Source organism: Anomalospiza imberbis, chromosome 1 (assembly GCF_031753505.1).
Source record: "Anomalospiza imberbis isolate Cuckoo-Finch-1a 21T00152 chromosome 1, ASM3175350v1, whole genome shotgun sequence".
Classification (NCBI taxonomy): domain Eukaryota; kingdom Metazoa; phylum Chordata; class Aves; order Passeriformes; family Viduidae; genus Anomalospiza; species Anomalospiza imberbis.
This window is the reverse complement of record NC_089681.1, coordinates 103,849,151-103,871,123: the sequence shown is the minus strand read 5'-3', so window position 1 is coordinate 103,871,123 and position 21,973 is coordinate 103,849,151. Positions and strand designations below refer to the sequence as shown.

The 21,973-nt window shown below is 40.3% G+C and overlaps 1 protein-coding gene across 33 annotated transcripts in view; it reads right to left on the bottom strand.

Moving 5' to 3' along the window:
• The window catches only part of ARPP21 (cAMP regulated phosphoprotein 21), a 141,693-nt gene that overhangs the window by 48,225 nt on the left and 71,495 nt on the right, over nucleotides 1-21,973 (bottom strand). For 13 of the 33 annotated variants that reach the window (XM_068203324.1, XM_068203345.1, XM_068203280.1 and 10 more), the window contains 6 exons: nucleotides 20,743-20,776; nucleotides 19,506-19,587; nucleotides 18,621-18,680; nucleotides 15,866-16,098; nucleotides 4,950-5,180; nucleotides 410-579 (listed from right to left, as the gene is read on the bottom strand). In XM_068203324.1, the coding sequence (XP_068059425.1) occupies nucleotides 410-579; nucleotides 4,950-5,180; nucleotides 15,866-16,098; nucleotides 18,621-18,680; nucleotides 19,506-19,587; nucleotides 20,743-20,776 (810 nt within the window). Of the gene's footprint in view, nucleotides 1-409; nucleotides 580-4,949; nucleotides 5,181-15,865; nucleotides 16,099-18,620; nucleotides 18,681-19,505; nucleotides 19,588-20,742; nucleotides 20,781-21,973 lie in introns of all 33 variants that reach the window. The other 20 variants (XM_068203359.1, XM_068203436.1, XM_068203400.1 and 17 more) reach the window with 9 other exon arrangements.

The window sequence follows — 21,973 nt, the reverse complement described above, 5'->3', positions numbered from 1 at the left end:
GGAGAACCCATAGATTGGACCCAATACAACTGGACATGAAAGGGTTTGTAGAGCTCTTGTACCTTATTCTTTGACTCAAACCCACTGTTGTCAAAAGAGAAATGTCCCTGGCTCTTTGGAGAGAATGACAGACTGCACTGGTTTGAGAATGAATGGTTCCGCTTCCACTAATGGGGGAATTTTTCAAACTAATTTTATGCAGACATGCACCAACACGCTTAACACTACTTTTGAAAATGAAATCATCCTTTAGATAAAATTGAAGATGAATCTTCCCTCTCCATCTGCTTTATCCATGTTGAAAAGAACATCCTGATATTTGGTCTAGCTGCATTCCTTCCTTCTTTCCTCTAGGTCACTCTTCATATCCCCAAGAGCTCCTTCTTTTTCCCAATGACACCACACCTACCTGTGTGACAAGGTGACTTGCCATTTGCTGCTGTGGCTGTTGAACCTGCTGAGGCTGCTGGGGTGAAGGCTGCTGCTGAGACTGTCCCACCACCTGGCTCCTCATTGTCTGCTGGCCACTAGGAGGATTGTATATTGCCGGTGTCCCATCAGGATTTACAAATGGTTGACCTGAAACAAAATGCCCGGCTCTTGCTGGACACTTTTAAGAACATACTGTTTTCTGTGTGAAAGCAAACAATTTTGCTTTAACTGATCGCTCTTTAGCTGACCTGCTACAAGAGTAAAGTGTTCATCACTCTCAATATCTCATTACAGTAATTGCAGTATCAGACAGCTTTTATTTTTTTTCAGGCAAGAAAGCAGATATTTGTTTCAGCAGTATGATTTTCCAAGGAATGAGTGGAAAGTTACCATGGCTATAAGATGATTCAGATGCTATGGTTACTTGAAATCATTCACTGATGAATCAATTAACATTAAAATTGAACTTTGGAGCAAACACTCCAAAGGTAGAGAATGTTCCCTTATATTTTCCTCTAACACAACAGAGCAGTCAAATATACACAATTACTTCTGAAACAATATAGTTTGTAGAAAAGGGGAAAAAATCCAAACATACACTTGTTACTAATTTATTTATACATTCTAATAACAGAGCTGTACTTTTGAGAGCTGTGCCCTATTTACTTAGTGGAGCTAGCACTCCAGTTTTCAAGGAAGCAACACTTAAGCTATATTTAAAAATCTCTTATATACAAGACAAATTCTTTTCAGAGTTCTACTAAGTTATTGAACTAATTTTGCTTCAGATAATTAAGCTGGGGGAAATAACCTTGCAAAAACAGTATTTGTTTAAGATAAAACATTTACCCAAGTCACTGTCTTGAAAACAGAAAGTAAATGGTTATTTCTCAGTAGGAAAAATGTTTTTCATTACCTCAGTTCTCTTTTCACTTCCATGATAAATCTGTAAATCAAAGGAATTATAAATGCTTCCACGAGGAAAAAAAAAAAGTAATTTTAGCAATGATGTGATAACCTTTGAAGTAGGTAACTAATGAATGAATATTCGAGATAAAAGGAGATCTGGAGGAGTTCAGTGACTTAGAGCAACAGTGAAATAATGAACTTCTGATCTGTACCCTATGAAGCATCTCTACCTGTTCTATCTACTCCTCAGCCTTCTAGTTTCTTCCTCCAATGAATCATGGTCAGAAATGCATGAAGAGTACTGGCTAAAGAACCTTGCCTTCTCTCTCTCTAAAGCATCATGTTTCTGGATGAACTCAACACCACATTCATGCTGAGAAAGGTCATGAGTGAGTGGAGAAGAAGATCATAGCAGTTCTGTCTACTGATTTCCTGATCCTTGCAGTGAACCCACTGGGTGACTATGGCATGGACTCCCAAGCTTTGGGAATCTCAAGCCCCAGAAGTACTTTAGAAGACTGAGTGAGCAGGATAACACAGTCCCAAAGCCTGTGTCAGATGCTCAAGGGAAGCTAATAAAGAACATTTCCTGTGGCTTAATGAAAGATGGCAGAACTCAAAGTGTAAAGTCCCAGCAATACTTTTAAAAATTAAAAAATAGAGAACTTTTCATTAAGAAATCTTGGAATCAGAAATGAAAAGGAGAGATCAGAAGGTAACAGGGAAGACATTTGTAAGTTATGAACTGTGGCCCTGATAGAAGGCAGAAGATTGCAATGTCATTTCGAGGAGTATGTATGAAAAGTAAATGCTCTTAAATTGTCAGAGGGGTTAAGGAAGAACGTGTCAAGAGGAATCCTTTAAAGGGTAAAACAAGCTGATGAAGTAAGTGAAACAGAGAACACAGCAACATAAATGGTTCTTCGTCAAAGCAAGTAAGAAGCTTGACTATCTGGGGAAGGAGAAGGGTAAAGCAGAGGAGAGAAAATAAAGGAAACTGCAGGTATGGAAAAGAAAGTGTGGATTCCCAGCACCTGGTAAGGAGCAGAGTTATAATCAGATCAAGAATAAACTGACAGCATCTCTGGATGCCATTAGAGGCTTGCACAGTCAGTGACTATGTAGTGTGAAAGGAAGGAAAGATCTTTAAAGGACACGGTGTTATGATCAAAAGAGAGAAAAAGACTGGAAGAAGCCACTCTGCAAGAGGAGAAGAAAGAGCTAAAGAATGGTATTACAGAGGGAAAGAAAATCTATTCATTACAGGAAACAAAGATCCTTTTTCCTTTTCTTTCAACTGTCTTCTCTTCATCTCTGTTTCTGACAGCATCCATCACTTTGATAGTCGATCACAGCATCCAGCAATCAAAATCTCCTCCCCATGGAGCTTCTTTTGTAATATTTCCTTAATAAGATGCAAAGATTCTGAGCCCAAAGAGTGACAATTTTGCAGCATGTATTTTGCTGCATGTGAAAAACACAGCAGATGCCAAAATACAGTCTGACTTCCAGCACAAGGTAGCAGCATGAAGCTAGGAGTGTGAGACAAGAATTTCAGATTTTTAAAGAATCTGCTCTCTCCATTACTTTACTATGCATATATTTACATGGGAGCTGCAGAAACGAAACACAAGGTTTGAAAGAAACACAAAATAATATATATACAAAATTACTTGCTCCCTGAATGTTAAACATACAAACATGCACGGGTTTCCCAATGGTGCATCTGCACACAGAGGCACACAGGGAGGGAAGATATGGTGCTCTGGTCTAGTGACAGTATTGAAAGGCATTATACCTATAGCAGAAATAAAAAAGGACCCCCTATGTACCAGGAAAAAATCTGAACTAGCTGATGCAATTTGCTAAACTGACAAGACAGATGTAGGAGATGTTCCTCTTACATGGCTCTTCTTGCTTTCAAGTGTGGTGAGCTCCAGTCTATGTCCTTGCCAGGAACAAGCCAAGGAACAAGCCTGGCCAGAAACAAGCAGTATCTGTCAGCTGTTTGTGGGCTTCAAGCAGCATCACTTCCTATCATTTGTTTCTCAGTCCTATCACCTGAATTATGGTTGACTCCTGCCTAGGCCTGTTGAGTTTTGTATGGAAAGGGACCATATGGTGGAACACAAAATGTTGTCTTCTGTATTGACCAAGAAATTTCAGTGTTGCAGACAGAACTGTCAACTACCAGAACAGAAATAAGCAGATGAATATAATCATGGATCTTTTACTTGCGGACAATATTAGGCTCTCATGTCAATAATGCAATAGCTTGGAAAAAAGTACACATAAAGAATAAAGGCTTCAGAAGAGTAAAGGTTTGTGCAAGTTACTAAGTCACCTCTCTGGGACAGAACTTATCAAATATATCACATTCTAATCTAAACAAACAAGAACTCCTCCTTAATTTTAAATATGCTGACACATAATGATCAGCCTCAGATATTACCATCTATAAATATCTGTGGTAAGATTGGCTGGAGAGTTTACCAAGGCTGTATTTTTCTTAAATGTTGCAACTTTCTTGACTGAACTATGACAAAAAAAAAATATATTCTTAGTAGTGGACACACAAATAAGCTTTAAGCATTTCCACCAAAATAGTGAAACACAGGGATGTAATACACATAAAATAGAAGTTATAAACAAAAATCCCCAAAGAAAATGTTCCTGAATGTTCTTTCAATGACTTTGAAAAAAATATTGTGGAGTTCAACCCTCAGCTCTCAGTATAATGGAAGCTACATTTCACTACAGGCCTTCTTGTTTTAAACCCAGCATAACTCGGCTAAGGTTGACAGCACAGCTAGCTGTGGTCACTGGAATAGTCCAAATTACCAGAGAAGCATCACACCTTCAAACTCCCTGAACCTTCTTAACACTGATAGTACAATACAGTGAAAAGTAATAGCATAACATGATCCAGACTTCATCCAGACCAAGGAGGTAACAAATTGCCTTAAGCTTTCATCAAGTACTCAAGTTCAAACTGAAGAGTTTCTGAAGTGCCCACAGCACTTGGGTGCTTGCAAGTGCATAATTTGTGAGCTGCAGTGAAGAAAACTATCAGGAATTTAAGAGTTACATCTTTTTCTTATCACAAATTACACAATTTAAATACAATTGCTAATCATATAGCTCACATAAAAATAATTCTGAAGTGCAGATTCAAAGGCAGCCTTTAAGTCTTTTGAAGTTCTGCTGTTAAGCACAGTCTCTAAGAATGTGATGCTATATTTTGGTTCCACCATATCTCAGCATGCTTGATACAGAAAAGCATCTGTCCTTATTGATGCTAAGGGGATCTCAGAGGATGCACTGAGAGCCAGGGAGCACCAGGACTGCTGAATGATGAATATCCTGTCTGGGATGGAGCAAGTGTGTTTTGTATCACTTCCTACCAGCTATGCCACAACAGCCTCAGAAATCAAATCTATTTTTGCCTGCACATTTGGAAACGACAATTTGCCAAATATCATTTCAATGAATATTTGCTCATAAAGTGCCTCCAGAAAAATATGTCTAGAAACAAGAAAGTTGCCGATTCCCCAGCTGACATCAGAAACACCAAAGGGCAGAATCAGGCAGGAGGGAATTGTACTGACCTGTGTGCGGGTTGAGAAGGATACTGCCAGGCGGTATCCCTGCAGCTTCAAGAGGAAGAATGATATAGCTGGTGTTGCTGGGGGCCACCTGGCCGCTCATCCCGTTCTCAGGGTAGGACACGCTGCCTGAAGAATTGGCTGTCACCCCAGGGACGAGAGATGCACTTTGGAGAGGCTGATGTATTCGTGACAGTGATCCTGAGGAGCCAGCACTGCTGGAAGACTCTGAGCCTAACAGGGAGACACAACCACAGCAGGAGGGGGGGGTTACAAGGGATGCCAGTCCCCATCAGATAGGGTACACACACAAGGACAGCCTTCACAGACTGTAAAGGCATGCACCACTCCATGCCCAGCTAGTAGGAGCAGGATTTCCACTCCCTACTGAACCCAGTACCCAGTGGTAATTTTCACAATCCAAAAGCCTACTCTCTTCATGCAACATCAGCTTCCCCCCAGCCAATAAATGGATTTACGAAATAGGAACACAAAATCCTCAGCATATATTTATAATGCCAATATATCAGTTCATAAGGCATAAAAACTAAACAGAGTGTTTATAAATAAAAAAACACCCAAAACAAACAAAAATGGAACACAAAAAAAAATCACCTACATTCTCTGTAAAGCAACAGCAACTGAGTTATCAGTCTAGTCACAAGGTAGCTGTGTAATATCCATATTAACTTAAAGCTACTTAGGATACTACCGAAGACTTTTGCCACTTTAGTTTTTCAGCATCAAACCTATTAAAATTGATCAATCAAGATAAATCAACTGTGCTAAAGCACATTTGTGCCTGGAAGAATGGGAAGACACATTACTTTAACCCCCCAAAATAATATTCAAACTTCTGAGATACTACTTGATTAGATTTTCATTTGCATCTCAGAAAAAAGACAAGAATTTCTGAGAGCATAATACTCAGGTGATAAGCTTTGCTAAAGCAGGATGCTATGGATGCTTACTCCACAGTGCAAAATATGTTTTCATTGCAACTTCTTTTGTTTCGCTTGAGTCCACTGTCTATGCATCTAACCTCCATAGTGTTCATCTGCAGGTATAGACTAAAAGCAAGCACAGAATTCAGACTTCATTTAGCAAACCTCTTTGAGGCAAATTATATCCTTGCAGATATGGGATACTGCAGGTGGACCCTGTAGTAGACTGCTCAGAGCCTCAAATTCATTTTCAGTCAAATGCATTTGAAATTAATTTATTTTCTCATATTTAGAGAAATGAGAGCAGAAGAGATTTCTTCTGAAGAAATTACACCAGCATCCTGTTACTTAACAGAGGATTTTTCCACAGTTTACTGCAGGTTGCTCTGTAACACACATTTTTTATCCATCTTCTTCAAACTTTGGGTTCATATAGCAATCACTACAGACACAGTCCTCTCTATGAGCTGTGCACTATTTGCCATCAGTAGGACCCTATGTCTGCTTCTCCAGTATCTAATCAAGAAAGTAACAGAGATTTCCAAAGAATTTTTTAGTTTCATTAAGTAAGTCTTTCAATAAAACATCAAAGTTGTTTTAGTTGCTGTATTTTTCCTCTCCTTGTAGACTGAGGTTATAAATTTAGAAATATTATTCCTGAAGAAATAGTTTTATTTATTAGATAATTTCAAATTCCTTTGTTTCAACAAATTGCAGAGTTATTCCTGGAGGCCATCCTCATCAAGCTGCAAGAAGTATTTGGCGTCTTCCTTGCAACTGTAAATGCAACTGCTGGAGATCAATTTTCCTTCCACATCAGTTACAAAGTCCTTTGCTGTATTTCCCTGGCCTTTCTACACGCACTTCATGTTGAGTTCTCGCTTTACTTTCTCCTCTTTTCCTTCACCTTTTGAATTCAACAGGTCAGGAAACTGCCTGGAGATGGTAGTGGTGAAGAGATTTCCTAAACCTCCCATTATTTCTAAGTGTGTGTGTGAGTAGTACCAAGCCTGAGTTCAGACTTCACTTTTTGTTGTATTCCAATGAAACACTATTGGCACAAAAGAAGATTGTAGCTCTGACATTCAATTGTTTTGGGGTTTTTTTTCCTCCCTTTCTGTTCTTCTTATGGCAGAATTATGTATTGATCTACACCAGCTTCTGAATGATAAAAGCCAGAGTACTGCAATGAGTTCAGGTACTCATCACATGGAAGCAGTGCAAAATACTTCAAGGCTATCACCACTCATCGGTCAAGCTGATAGCTTTGGAATGTCTACCTTAAATGATGCAAGATCTGCTCTCCCATGTCAGTAGATCAAGTCAGTGATTTTGAAGTAACACAAATAAGTCACAAAACCATATAAAGAATTTTCTGAATTTAAAAAAGAAAAAAAATCCATAAATTACTCCTGTACCAATTTTGCCCCCATTTATACTGTACAAGAATGATCTACTTTACTTAGTTCCATTATTGTAACTTATTTCCTATAATTTTAAGTCTAGACCTATTAAGCCAAGTAAATTCCAACACTAATATTTGGAAATTAACACCAATTAATCTTGTCTTTGTAGCTCTGATTAGCTGTTTTCATGCTGCCTGAATTTGGAATGGGAAATCACTTTATAATGAATTTAGTACTGTAAAAAAGGGGGGAAAATAAACGATCTGACTTTATTCAGATTCATATTAAAAGATGTCTTGCAAAAGACTTCTGAAATAACTTGGACTAAATGAGATTTTTGCCCCCATTAAACAATCTAACCTCTTTTTTTTCAGCATGTAATGATGGATAGTTCTTCTAGATTATTCTATAATTTTCTTGCTGCTTCACAGTTGAGATAATAATAACCTTCCCATTCTCATCACTTTCCATTAATATATTTTCAGTATTCTGAGAGATATAGAAATTCAAAGAGCTGTAAAGAAAAAGAGACAGAAAGACCACCAAAAATGCTTAATAGCTTAGAGGGTTTGCAGAGGGAGAGTATGGAAGTACCATTAATTTTCCAATATTCTAAGCAATAGTGAGTGATGCAATATGTCCTGCTCTATTTTCTGTGGATCAGCATACAGTATCTGATGACTTTGAACATCTCTGCTCATCTCACCTTTCAAGTCCAGGCAAATTTCTCCTTTCTTATCAACTACACTCTCAAATCTATCCACTACCACTGCTTACTCTAGACCATCATCATTTTCAGAAACAAGAGAACAGTGGAAGTATTTTTGCCTTGGATATAGATTCTTGGATTAGAAATATTTATTTGCTACTTCTGTAAGTCACTTGCCTTTCTCTATGCAACAACATATTTAGTGATTTTTTAATGAAATGGCACGTACTCATGTGAACATGATTATTTCTCTCTAAGCTTCACTTCTAAAAATAAAACTGATGTTTCAGCACAGTCGGTGGGAAGATTATGACTGGAAGCAGTTGGCTCACGACCTGCTGCCCATATATCAATATTCTGACAGTTTTTGCTGGACTTAGAAGATTCATCAAGTTAATATCTAATTCAAGTAAATTATAAAGAAAGGAAAATCCAGTTCCAAAACTCAGAGAAAAATATAATATGCAGGACACTTTACTGAAGAAACCCCAAAACCTAAATAACAAACCAAACAAACAAAACAGCAAAGGAAGGTTAATGTACGAAAATGCCTGCAGTAATGCATTGAAATGCCTTTGCCAACAGGAGTAGCAATGAGCCCCTAACAGGAGAGATTAGACTGTGTCTCTGCTTACTCAGAGCCCTGCCAAGGAAGCTAATGATCCCTACAGATCTGTATCAACACAGCTAATACCACAATGCAACCAGCTTTTTGCATCTAAGGGGGAAAAAAATACACTCTGACAGATGCGCATTCCACTGAATGGAAAATGCATTAAGAGAAGCTAAAGGTGCAATAGCTACAACTTTTAAGCATCCCAACACTTATTTAACTAGATATGTAGATACGCATAGAACATTTATTTGAACCATGTCTTCCCTGTTAAAACCTGTTGCAATGTGTCAGTGACAATAACATGGTATGTGATATGCTAGATTTTCTCTTTTTGGGTGTTACTGACTAAACATGTACAACATTGTGCCCCTACAGTGACAACTATTTCACTTACCACTCTTAGAAAACCCCGAGAAGTCTACTGTATTACTAGAAAGCTAAACAAACCAACATTTTGTATGATGTCCTAAGTAGCAGGAATGCATTCTGATTGAAACTTGTTAAATTACTGACTCCCCATTTGATCTTGAATTATAGCTTAGAGTATCTCTTTTACCTACTGAACTATGGAATAACAGAGAATGAAATTTTATTTGCATTGTACGATCTGTGCTATTCAGTAGAACAGGATTTTCTAAATGATCAACAGGTGCATGAAAATAGCCATCAGAACCAATAAGGTAACCATGTAATGGGTTTCAAACAGCTCCTTTTGTGAAGTTTGCAAAAATGAAGTAACATAATTCCTTTGCTAGGCTCCAATTCCTGCGCAGCTGAAAACAATAACGTCTAAGACTAATTGACACTACTGGACTCTACTGCAGAGAACAGCATGTTCTGTGATCTCTCTGAGAGCCTAAGGAGAAGCTAACATCTTTCTGTGCTTCAGTTCCTGCTTGTTTGCTATGTACCATTAATTACTGATTTATCACAGGCCAGGGGTAGAACATTTAATTTTGGTGGCAATATGAAAAGCTATCCAGAAAGGCTACAGCATTTATACTGCATCACTGTATACCCTGTTGAAGGCAGCTGTGAGCCTTCTGTAAAAATCTTGACAATTGTAATACTCCTATGCTCAGGAAGAGTGTTTAACAATGCTTCTGGATGACTGCCATATATATATATATAGAGAATAATTTTCACATTTAAAGAGACCATAAATATTTTCTGTCATTTAGCCAATGAAGAACATTTTGACCAACTAATGATTTCACACTGATTTCATACAAATTACATGCAAGACAAAAATATTTTAAATTTATTACTGTGAACCATAAAGCTCTTCAGAGAAAAGTCTTTCTCTAGGAGAACTGGGACAGAATTGGTGCCTAGCAGACTCTGGCATGCTACCAGGGCAGCATGCCTAACATGGGTAGCAACACCGCTGCAATTCTACTTCAACTACTGTAGTGAAGACAAGGAAAAAAATCAAACCAAAACAAAATTACCCAACATAAAAACATGATCAACCTTTAAATGTCTACTGAACTACAGAACACCAGGGCTGCCTATGGCAAAAGCAAAAAGTAATGAAGATAGTATGCAAAACATTCACAATCAAGTATCACTGTAAGGTACCTAACGCACCTTAGAAAATGCAAATAGCACATTGACTACTGTACGAATGTACTTAGCATTTTTTTGGTGAAGGGAAAACACTTTATCAAGAAATATTTCCCCATTGTTTTTTGAATTGTTATTCTTTTCTGCTTTAATGCCGTTCAATAGCATTTTAGAGAGAAGGATAGAAATAGTGATTGCGATAGTAGTTCTTATGGCTTTTTTCAGGCTGACTGTTTGACTGTGTGTCCCGGCTTTGAAGGTGTCTGTTTGTTGTGACATCCAGTCTTGCTCTTCTTCCCCACTTCTTCCTTTTATCTGGTTTCTCTTTTATTCTTTTTGTGCCTCAGCTAGCTTTCCAGTTTAAACACATTCTTTAAAAAAGTCAAAGCATTTAAATAAGAACATGGAGTTTTATTATTACTGATGTCTTAAAAATGTATTATAAGAGCTTTCATTTGAAAGCAATTTGGGGTTAGGCGTCTACAGGGTGCAGATGCATTTACAAGTATTGGCATGCTTCACAAGTCTTTTCTTTAATACATTTCCTAAGTGCATCCTTTTTACTATGCTTGATTTTAACACTAAAACGGCTTCTTAAAAATATTGCCCCTGCAATTATATGTCTCCTCCAAACTGTATTTCCCTGACACCATTTTAAATGTTCTTCACCTCTGCAACACAGTGCTACAGAGAAATACATTTACCTGCACTCTACTTAAGAATGATACAAAAAAAAAGTATAGCAGGAGTCTGTGCCTCATCCTTAATTCTTGCACATCAAATTCAGTTCTGATGCTGTTCAAATATTCATGGGAGGCAAAGAAATCTGGAAGTGAAACCATGGTCTATTCCATTCTTCAAGCCCCACTGTATAGCTTATCCAGTCTATATTAAAATAAAAAATACACCAGAGTGTAGTTTCAAAACTATATACACACTGAAATTGCACCTTGCCTTCCCCGGGGCAGATCCCATAGACAGACAGAACACATGATAAGGGAGGATTCTGTCATCTCTCCACATGGCTGAACACAGGGATGAAGGGACAGGGAGCAATGGCAACAAGTTCCTGCCCAGCACAGCAGGCAGGTCTCCTGTGTGATTATCTCACTGTCCCAGGTGCCCTGGGATAACAGATGTGAGGCTCTGCAAGTGGAACCAAACAATACCAAGGATGGCGGTTAATTTGGTTGGAGGTTACTTCAGACTGCTCCCTGCATCAAAATTGCTTCCATATAGAAAAACAGATGAGTCGTGGTCATGGGAGACTCACTTCTGAAGGGAACAGAAGGCCCAATATGCTGATTAGACTCACTTCTTGGGGTTGTCTTCTGCCTCCTCACTGGTCAAATTAAAGATGTGAAAAGAAAACCTTTTACTCTGATACAGCTCTCAGTTCATCACCCATTACTGATTTTTCAGTTAGGCAGCAAAGCAGTCCCAACAAAAAGTCCATGGGCAATCAAGAGACTTCAAGGCCTTGGGATGACTGGTTAAGGGATCAGGAGAAAAAGTAGTGCTCTCTTCTGCTCTTCCAGTTGCAGGGACTGATGAAGGAAGAACCAGCAGATTAAGAAAAGACTCTGAGCCTGGTGTCATTGCCAGAACTTTTGGGGTTTAACCACGGGTTGGTTTACAGAACACCAGGCCTGCTGGTGACAGACAGGGTACACCTGTCTCAAAGGGGGAAAAGTATCTTTGCAGAGGAGTTATCAGGTCTTTAAATTAGATTTGAAAAGCGAAAGGGATGCAATGCAGCATGCCAGTGGGATGGTGTGCTAGTGAGGTTCTTTGGTCTGACATCGCAGTGGAGGCAGGGGATGGAGATGCATGTGGCAGTGAAGACACAAAGGTTAGTGATGTGTTAGAAATGAAAGAAGTGCCTGAGAATGATCAGTAGGAATTACAGATTGTTCCCACAAAAAGGGGGACTCAATTGACAGTAACTCAATTAAAGGGCATCAACACAATGCACACAGCAAGGGTAACAAAACAGGAGGAGCTGGAAGTAACTGCAGCACAGGATAGCTGTGACACAGTTACCATCACACGGTGGGATGACTCGCACAAGGGGAGGGCTGCAGTGGATGGCTGCAGTGGATGGCTGGGAATGCCTCTGAAGGCACACACAGGGAAGGATAGATGGTGGGATATGCCTTCTATGTTAGAGAGTTATTTTGATTGTCTAGAGCTTGACAGTGGTGATGAAAGGGTTATGTGTTTATGGGGAGAAATCAGAGAAAATACCAACAAAGCAGATGTCATGGTGGGAGTTTGTTATAGACCACCCAGGCAAGATGAAGAAGCAGATGCAATATTCTATAAGCAGATGGGAGAAGTCTCACAATCACTGGCCCTTGTTCTTGCACATGACTTTGACTTACCAGCTGACTTCTGGAAATATGACACTGCAGTGAGGAAACAGTTAAAGAGTTTCCTGGAGTGTGTGGAAGATAAATTCCAGGCACAGCTGGTGAGGGACCCAGCTAGGGAAGATGCCCCACTGAGCCTGTTTTTGTGAACAGAGGAGGACTTGTGGGTGATGTGATGGTTGGAGGTTTTATTTGGCACAGTGATCACAAAAAAGACAGTTTTCAATTCTCAGGGAAGTAGGGAGAGAGGTCTGCAGATTGGCTGCCTTGGACTTTCAGAGGGAGACTTTGGCCTTGGGAGGCAGTCCTGAAGGATAAAGGGGTCCAGGAAGGCTGGACATTCTGGAAGAAGGACATCTTAAAGGCACAGGAGCAGGTTGCAACCATGTGCTAAGACAAGCCAACATGGAACACGGCCACCCTGGCTCAGGAAAAGAAATGGTTATGCAGAGAGAAAATCAGAAAGGCCAAAGCTCAGCTAGAACTTGATCTGGCTACTGCTGTAAAAGACAACAAAAATGTTTTTATAAACATATTAGCAACAAAAGGAAGGCTAAATATGATCTCCATTCTTTATCGGTTGGAGCGGGAAACACAGTCACAAGGATTGAGAAAAAGGCTGAGGTACTTAATGCCTTCTTTGCCTCAGTCTGTAATATCCAGACTGTCCTCTGAGTACCCAGTGCCCAGAGCCAGAAGACAGAGACAGGGAGCAGAAAAAGGCCCCCAAAACCCAAGGACAAAGTTAGTGATTTACTTCACCACTTAGACCCACACAAGTCTGTGAGGTCAGATGAGATCCACCCAAGGGTTCTGAGGGAGGGTGAAAGTGCTCACTGAGCCATTTTTCATCATCTAGCAGCAGTCCCAGTGGGATGTCTCAGTTGAGTGGAGGCTAGGAAATATGATGCTCGTCCACAAGAAAAGCCACAAGGAGCATGTGGAGAACTAAAGGCCCATCAGTCCAACTTTGGTGTGAGTGAACTTACGGAGCAGATCATCTTCTTCAGTGCTATTATGTGGCATGTACAGGACAAGCAGGCAAAAGGGCCCAGCCAACATGAGTTTTTGAAAGGCAGGTCCTACTTAACCAACCCAATCTCCTATGACAAGGTGACCCACTTAGTGGATGAGGGAAAGGCTATGATTGTTATCTACCTGGACTTCAGAAAAGCTGTTTTTCAACACTGTTTTTCAACACTGTTTTTCACAGCACTCTCCTGGAAAATCTAGGGGCTCATCACCCGGATGGGTGTACAGTTCACTCTGGCTTGATGGCCACGTCCAGAGTGCAGATGAATGGAGTTACACACAGTCCGAAGCTGATCACATGTGGTGTTCCCTAGGGCCAGTGCTGTTTAATGTCTTTATCCATGACCTGGACAAGGGGATCAAATGCGTCCTCTCAGGAAGTTTGCAGATCATACCAAGCTGGGAGGGAGTGTTGATCTGCTGGGGGGCAAAAAGGCTTTACAGAAGGATCTGGACAAGCTGGAGCAATGGGTTGAGGCTAATTTTGTTATTCAATGAGACAAAGTGCCAGATCCTGCCCTTGGGTCACAACAACCCCATGTAGTGCTACAGGCTTGGGAAAGAATGGCCAGTGGAAAAGGACCTGAGGGTGCTGATTATCAGCCATCAAGATATGGGCCAGCATAGTCGCCAAGAAGGCCAATGACATCCTGGCCTGTATCAGCAATAGTGTGGCCGAAAGTACCAGGGCAGTGATTGTCCCCCTGTACTTGGCACTGATGAGGCCACACCCTGAATCCTGTGTCCAGGTCTGGATCCCTCACTACAAGAAGAACACTGAGGTGCTTGGAGCATGTCCAAGGAAGGGCAATAGATCTGGTGATAGGTTTGGAGCACAAGTCTGATGAGGAGTGGCTGAGAGAACAGGCTCAGAAGCTCAGAGTTCTTTTTGCTCTCTACAAATACCTTAAAGGAGGTTGTAGCAAGGTGGGGGTCATTCTCTTCTTTCAGGAAAAGGGACAGGATGAGAAGTAATGGCCTCAAGTTTCTAGAGGGGATGTTTAGGCTGGATACTAGGAAAAAAATTCTTCAGTGAAAAAATTGTCAAGCATTGTAACAGACTGTCCAGGGAAGTGGCTGAGTCACCATCCCTGGAAGTATTTAAAACACGTGTAAGTGTGACCCTTGGGAGCATGATTTAGTGGTGCACTTGGCCGTGTTATGTTAATGGTTGGACTTGATGACCTTAAAGGTCTGTTCAAGTGACTATGATTGTCTAAAATTTTAAACTATGTTCAACCTCCAGAGATCTAAAATGCAATTGCTATGTCTATGGCTTTATTTATTTATTCTAAAAACTCCATTCCCCAGCATCCTGAACCACACAAAAGCTACTGTAAAATCTGGGGGATAGGACTGAAATCTGACCAAGTCAGGTTTGATAAACTGGGTGTAAATTAAGTATCATCCATAAAACACTCTCAAGCTGAAAGAGCACTAAGTGCTATGTATTGATTACCCTTTGCTCTGTACTATAGGTATCAAATGAACCAATCTGATGGCCTCGTTATTTATTATGCACTTTCAACCTAAAGTATAATAGAATAGCTTAATGGCATAGCTTGAAATTACTTAGATCCAGACCCTGTGACTCACTCATATGTTAATGTAACGTTAATGCAAATAAATGCAGAATTCCCACCAGATTCATACTCTCTTTAAAGGATGCTTTTGTTTAATGGGAACTAAACAAGAAAATGGAGAGATTGTGGGACCTCTGTGAGTCCACCGCCAAGGCAGAGGCTGTACTCCAAAATACAGATGGGGTTCACTTCAGCAATGACAACAAAATGTTCTTGTTTTTCTCCTCAGATATCTGGTTTTTATTCTCCTCTGATATTTAATTATTCAGAACTCAAAAATATTAAGATTAATAAAAAGGTAAAATCTGTGCTTTCTCTGAAAGGAGTATCATCTTTTCAGGCTACAAGTGCAGTATGTGTATGGTGTGCACATACTATACACCAGGGAAAGCGTACCTCTCCTGTGATTTGCAAACCTCATGCACTGCGTTTTGTTCTTGATTCCTAAAAACTCAGGAGCAGGTACCCAGATACTAGCATCCACAGAAGGACATAAACATGTCCTGTGTACAGGAAACACAACTGTTTATGTATTTTGCCATCTGGTCCAACCATGAGGGTCAGACTACCTGGTCTCTGAAGGTCCCTTCCAACCCAAACCATTCTGTGATGGAGCATACTCAGGCAAGCACCAGCACAGCCATTTATCACCACACAAGAAGAAGCACTGTGAACCCAATACAGTACTAGCTACCTGTTTTAGACAGTTTGCCGGTACTTCTGTTGCTTGATGAGCTATCTCCTCTTGTCAGGACAGTTATCCCACCAAAACTGGCTGTCTTTGTTATGGCTGGCTTCAAATTTCGATTTGAGCTGTCCGAGTCTGTGCTGCTCCATGGCCTCTGGTGGTCTGTCCACTTCAATTCATTCTCTGTACTGCTCTGTCGACTGCCAGACGTCTTCCCAATGCTGTCTCTGTTACCCCTACAGATATAATGAAACAAAGATTTATACACAAATAAAACCATGTCAAGGCAAAGTCTATCTTCAAGTACCCTGCAGCAACCGTAATAAAGAAAAAGGAAATACTCTGCCTTTACAAAAGCAGGTCTGAAATGGGATTTGACCCCCGTACTTATCTGCCTTCAGCATGTAAACACTGCTACAACCTTTTTACATGCACAGCACTTACCACCCTCCCCTTTTGGATACCTCCTCAGAGCACTTTACCAGATGGGGCTGACACAGCAGTATTATGCAGCACTGATGCAGCATTTCTGTTGCCCATTGAGTGTTCTCTTCCCTCAGCAAGCCCTTCACCACTTCTCACTTTGCTGTCCATCCCCTGTGATGTTACTCTCACCAATTTTACCTGCACTCTACCTTTGTCTTCATATCCTTAATTCTATAGCAGCTTGCTCCCAGTCATTATCAGCTTTGTGAGCTCATCCAAAGCCTTGCCTAAACATGTGACCCCAATCTCTTCACTGCTAATGCTTCACTTAGAGACCCACAAGTCAGTTTACTTTTTTTCCACTCTGCACGGAATAATAATGAAATTTCCTGGGTAGAGGCAGCCTGTCCTTGAACAGTTGCAGAGCACCCAGTGTACTGTGAGCAATAACACAGTCAATCCTGTGATCAGAATTTGGAGCAGAATTTGGCTTATTTATGGTAAACTACTTGCACTGTACTGCTACAATGACAGAACCAAAATGCCTACCATGTCTTAGTGCACCATGACTGTTATCCTAAGTGATGCTCATAACACTGTATTTGGAAGTATTTTAAAAGACATTTTCCACTCCTCTGTTGTATATTACAGTATAACAGCTTGCAGGCTCAAAGCTCTTTCTAAAAATCAAAAGGATGGGACTGTATCTATTTAAATTTTTTTGGTCCTCTTTTTGCTTGTAAACTTGGTTCCTGCTTTTTATTTGGAGAACCTGCTGTGTTGTGTCACTTGGGACATGAAGGAGCCAATACATGTCAAAGATGGGACCAGGCTGTTGCATTCCTCGCCTATAACAGAGCCTCTTCTCAGATGTGATCAGCAGTATAAACCTGTTGACCTTTGCTAGACCCACACAGTGGGAAGGTATGAAGACAAACAGCATAGAAGCCAACAACACAAAAAAAAAGGAAAAATATTTGAAAAATAAATCATTGTCTAAGATTTAATTGGAAAGAAAAAACCCCAAAGTGTATTATTTACAGATTCTTTTGTACTCTTGCGCTTAGAAATTAACAATTCTCTTCTATTTATGTACTAGTAAAAAAAGAGGGAGAGAAACAGATTGCTATTGTATCCTCGTTATCTGTGGTTTGGGTTACAAAAAATTTCTTCTAGTTCCCCAAACTCAAACAGACATTAGCTATTAAGAGTGTGTGTGTAGACACCTCCTAAGTCCTGCATGCCCTGTCCAAGACTCTCAGGTCATCAAGGCTAACCCAAAGCAAGGAGGAAGTTTTTTTGCCTGCTGCCTGTGGTCATGGGGTGCAGAAGCAGATGCTCCAGCACTGTTCCTTATCTGGTGCAATTTCTCCATCTCCTCTGTGGCTGCTGTGATGACATGCAGACTCAGCAACCACACATCAAATTTTCTCCTCACACATCCATTTCTCCTCACAGTGAAAAATTATGTAATATAAATGATATAGGTTTGAAGTGACATATGCAAACCCCAATGCACACAGACACCTAGCAAATATCTGCCTCGCTGTCCACGTGCCTTAATAGATGAAGGGCACACTTCTGAAAGCATCCATTCCTTCTGCCTCCTCTGCTTAAGATTTTGGCAGCTGACTGACTCATAAAGCAGCCTGGTCGATCTGAATTGAACATGTGAGAGCTCGTGGTGGGGGAAGACAACCTTTCTAAAACTCTCAGAAGAACACTGTCATCACTGGATTCAGACTTCCACTGATTCAGTGTGTCAATTGGTAGAACTGCTCTCCATGAAAATGGGGACTGACTTTTACTGATTTCCTGTTGGCCTAGGATGCTCTATGGGATATGGGATGCATCTGAATGTGTGGAAGGAATTGGAGTTGAGAAGACAAAGTTAACAGAAAAAAGTTTCAAAACACAGATACTTCAGATAAAGGAACTTCAATCAGTTTTGCCTCAATGTACTTTCACTTCACCTTTTAACAAACCAACAAAAGGAAAAAAGGTCAGTCTGGGCATTAGTCTATGAAACATGCCTGTCATAGATGCTCCAGGAAAAATGGAGTCTCTACAGTCTCTCCCAAATAGTCACAGCCTGAGCAGCTAGGCAGCTGAAAATCTCATGCGGTTCCTGAGGCAGTGAGCCAAAGAAAAGGGCGCTGTTTTTACCTCTTCATTCAGAGAACATGGGAAGAGTGGGGTATAACTCTGTTCTCCATGCTCTTTTCCAACCAGCAAACTGACATACATGTCAAGGTGTGCCTTGGCAAGGACGCAGGTAGAATCACAAGTGGGATGCACTGGGAAATAAATATTAAATAAAATTCATACAAACCTAAACAGCTGTCTTTTCTTATGCATGTCATTGCATATGCTACTGTCTTCCAAGAGCCTACTGAAAAATGAAAAGAAAGATTATGCTAAAAAACAAGGTAATTCAAATTTATCTGATCTGTAAAGTTTTATTTGATTTCTAGATACATTTTTTTCAATTTGTGCTAGATTCAGTTTAAGGAATCAAGGCTAAAAATGCCCCCTCCTCCCTCTCCCATAGCTGTACACAGTCAACTGAACATAAGAAAAATCCTCCAGCAAGGCTGAGGGCCAATTTAGCATTTCTTGTTACCGAGAAGGTAATTCTCAGAAGCTAAGGAATCATACATTTACATCCAAAGGAAAATACATAAAAATATCACCCAATAAGAACATAAAAAATGCAAGCCAGCAAAATACTGCATATGTAATTTTAAGTACTTGCTAAGTCACCTGGAAGTCTCTGCAGCTCAGAGAAATGCTCAAATCCTCTGACAAAAAAGAAAGGCAAAGCACTTAAACACACACCTAACTTTCAACATAGCCAATCAACAGGATTGCTCATGTGCACAGAGCTAAGTACAAGTTTAAGTGCTTCACCTGATCAAAGGCTGTAGGGCATGCAGCAAGAAAAAGCAGTGTTCTGCAGAACGTGGCTGAAGTCTCCCTCAGGACAGCAACAGTGCAGGCAGTACAATTTCCAACCTGGCCTTTTAGTGGTCTCCACTTGGGTATGCATCCTTACACTGGGCTGGTCAGTCAGCTCCCGGGTACAAGGACAGCAAACCACGTGCAAATACCAGAACTGACCACATTCTCCTGCACACAGGTGTGGGATTGAATGCATAAACCAGGGGAGGTCGGGCTATGGAGTTCATGGTTTATCCCATAAAGGTATCCACCCTACCCTTGCCAGTGCAGCCTCTGAGTACTTCCATGCTGACTTGGAAGTGTGAACAACTGTGCCATCTTTGTTGCCCCAGTCTCCCCTGAGAGGGAAAAACAAGTTTATGAGAGCATCTGCTTTTTGCTTTGTGGGTTCCTCTGTTGGAATTTTGATTTATTTTGATAAAACGTATCTCCATAGTCACAAAACAGAAGCAGCAGCTGAGGAAATACCCTTGGCCTTCAGACTATAAGGTGGTTAGATGACAGTGGTCATGATCTCCTGAGGGCCTTCCCTCATGCCACTTACAGAAGTGTCCATTGGAAAAGCTGGTTTGTACCATTACTGTGGAGTCATTTTCTATCGGAACAGCTTCACCCATAAATGTATCTGACAGATGTAAGTATGGACAGAAAACACAATACTGTGAGAGAGAGCCTCCCCTTATTCAAGGGAGTGATAAACAGTTTTTAAACCTGCACAGGACAGGCTTAGGTCAGCACTGCTCAAACAGTAATTCCCCCCTTTTGGTTAAAATCCTTATCTGCCATAAGGGTAAAAAATTTTAAAGATTTTAAACACAGTTAAGCTACTTTACGGCTGTTATGGAGCCAACACTACATATTTTGTAGATCTCAATCACAGTTTACTCTTCCCTTTTGCTTTGAGTGGATTTAACATAACAAAAATAACATTCACAAGAACTATCATGCAGTAATGCAAAGTGAGCTCAAATATCACCAGCTCACTACTACACTGCAGCAGTAAAGCAGGAACTTGTGTGGAACTTGTGAGCCTTCACAAGCAACAAGTGATGTCAATGCTGCTGCTCACTCCCAGAAGAGAGCAGGTTAAACAACAGACACCCATGTCTGGTGTTTCATGAATGCCATCATCCAGCCACTGCTAGAGTGCTTTTTAAAGATAAAATTTAAATTCTAAAGGCACTCCAGAGACAGAATGGTCACTTGAAATGAAAGCTTAGGTGCCCCCACCCTCTCCCACAATCTGCTTTTTAAAGTGAAATGCAAAAGCCTCAGGAAAGCAGCAGTGATACTTTATCTGCTCAGACACCATACTGCAAGGCAAGCTCTATTACCCCCTCTTAAAGCACAAAACCACTGCAGATAATATAGACTGCACATTTGCTCAACAGTCTTCACATTAGGATAAACGACTATAGAACTACAGATAGACAAAAAAATTAAGAGAAACAGCTATGTTTAGCACACACACACAAAATAAAGCTATTTTTTACCTGTTTTCCACAAAAAGGTTTTCCTGGGAGCAAACTGACTGAAAAATAAAAAAGGCATTGTATCAGAAGTTCTAGATATGCTCTGCTGTTCCAATTTCTTCCTTGATTTTAGAATTACCTCCCCTGCTCAGGCTTAAGGGGATTTCAATTCATGCATCATTTGCATTTGCAGAAGACAAGAGAAGAAAAAAGGTCAAGAATAAGGTCAGGCCAGTAAAATAAATTCCATGCATTACAACACATTGCCAATGAGGTGTCTCAGTTTGGGAACAAACTGAAACTTCTCAGTCAAGAGAGTGGAAGAAGGCACTATGTGCAAAACACTGGCAATTCGAAGGGGAAAAATGCTTTTCCTGCATAAGATTCCACTGGTCTGGCCTACCACCTCAAAATAAAACTGCAGGATAGCACAGAGCTGTAGGTAGGAAGGACAAACAGAAGGAAAGCATGCAGAATTGACAAAGTTCCTCAAAGGGAGAGAAGATACTGCAGTACTTAGAAAGAGTGTGTGACTTCACATTTTATGGTTGGAAAGGGAACATTGAGATATATGATAATAACCTTCTTAATAAAAATATTAACAACCATCATAGCAAGAAGGCTCTCTGCTGGAGGACTTAGATCCCAGAAAAGGTAAAGGGCTCAGAAAAAATAAATCCTATGGGAAAGTGTATAATTCTTTCAGCATTACTTAATTTTTTATGCAGAGAAATGAAGCTGTGCTCAATTTCCCATGAATAATTCTCCCTCTGATTTTTTCATTTCCCTCCTATTTCATGTTCGCTACACAAAAAGCCTCATAGCTGTCACTGGATTATATCTCGATGAGGTAGAGAAGAAAGAATAGTCAGCACTTGCACTGAATTTAAACAAAAGGCAGGTAAAGGAAGGAGGACACAAGAGATCATGCCTGTTACTTCTGTAACAATAGGACTCAGCCCAAAGAATAATAAAATGCCATCATTAACTGTGTCAAATTTCAACAGTATGCGATGGGCACAGATTTTGGATATTTCTGTTTTGTAAAGGGTGAACTAACAACCCACAAAAAAGAGTGCTGGCCAGCAGCAGAAGCAACACCCTGCTCATTCTTAATGCTCCAGCTGATGCCTGGATAAAGTTTTCCCCTGACACCAGAGCTAGTGCTGCTCCATCAATCTACAAAAGAAATTTATCCCTGAGATGGCACTACAGTTTCTCATTAGAGTGTAATTCACCCACTCAGAATCCA